The 1,026-nt window shown below is 54.2% G+C and overlaps 1 protein-coding gene across 1 annotated transcript; it reads left to right on the plus strand.

Moving 5' to 3' along the window:
- Window positions 1–101: 101 nt before the first annotated feature.
- LOC111648735 (histone-lysine N-methyltransferase 2C-like) lies at window positions 102–763 on the plus strand (the record flags this gene model as incomplete). Its single annotated transcript, XM_023398481.2, has 2 exons — window positions 102–475; window positions 553–763. Coding segments are annotated over 2 exons (585 nt in total), but the record flags the coding sequence as incomplete, so codon positions are not given.
- Between the last annotated feature and the right edge of the window lie 263 nt (window positions 764–1,026).

Below are 1,026 nucleotides of genomic sequence, written 5' to 3' on the forward strand. Positions count from 1 at the left end.
TAAGACAGGTAGGTCAGGTGGTCTCACCTGTTGTTTCTCAATTCTACTACAATTCTCAGTTGTGCTGTGTTCTACTCTGTTCTCTCTGTGTTCCTGAGCAGCGTCAGCGGCTGCGGCAGCTCATCCTGAGGCAGCAGCAGCAGAAGAGTGCGTTACGGCAGGAGAAAGGTCTCCAGGAACCAGGTTCAGGACCAGCTGCCCCCCCCGCTGGTCCACCCGGCCCTGCTTCAGGTTCAGGAACACCCCGTCACTGGTCCCAGGAGGACTCCTCCTCGGCTCCTCCAGCAGACCTGTTTGGACGCCCACCGCCCCCCTATCCCGGCACCGTGAGGCCCGGTGGGCCGGTGGTGTCTTTAGCCCCCAGGTTCCCTGGGGGTTTCCCAGGGGAGCAGCAGAGGGGCTACACCCCCAGCGAGGCTCCCTTTCCTAGGCAGAGCCTCCCCAGAGAGCTGGGTGTCAGAGGACCAGTCCTGAGGTGAGGGGACGAACAAAACCTGGTCCTGACCGGATGTGATCATGTGGTCTGTTGAACTCATATCTCGTCTTCTCCAGGATCGCTGGTTCTCCAGGGCTTCCGGGACTTCCGGGACCTCCAGCGGGCCTCCAGGACTCCTTCCTGCGTCCTCCCCAGGGTTCTCTGCCTGGATCTGGACTCGCTGTGGAGGGAGTTCCTGTCCAGATGAGAAGGCCGATTCACGGAGAGTTCAGTGGCATCCGACCGCTGACCGCTCCCAGTGCTCACCCACACATGATGCCAGGTTAGGAAAGAACCATTGATAAGTTGATGGATTTATTGATCAAAAATCAGTCATGACATCACAACAGTCCTGACTGTCCTGAGGAACTTTAAGAACGTCTTTAAATGTCCAGAAACTTTTTTTCTTGACTTCAAAATCTCCATTTGATTGATTGATTGATTGATTGATGTTGACTGTTGATACCAATGATCATACAGGGTCATATATAATTCTTTATCTATTAGGTAATATTTTATGAAGACATAGTTTCTCCCCCCACCCCCTCACC

This window comes from Seriola lalandi, unplaced genomic scaffold (genome assembly GCF_002814215.2).
Source record: "Seriola lalandi dorsalis isolate HSWRI2012SDOR001 ecotype SW California unplaced genomic scaffold, Sedor1 jcf7180002046757, whole genome shotgun sequence".
Classification (NCBI taxonomy): Eukaryota; Metazoa; Chordata; class Actinopteri; order Carangiformes; family Carangidae; genus Seriola; species Seriola lalandi.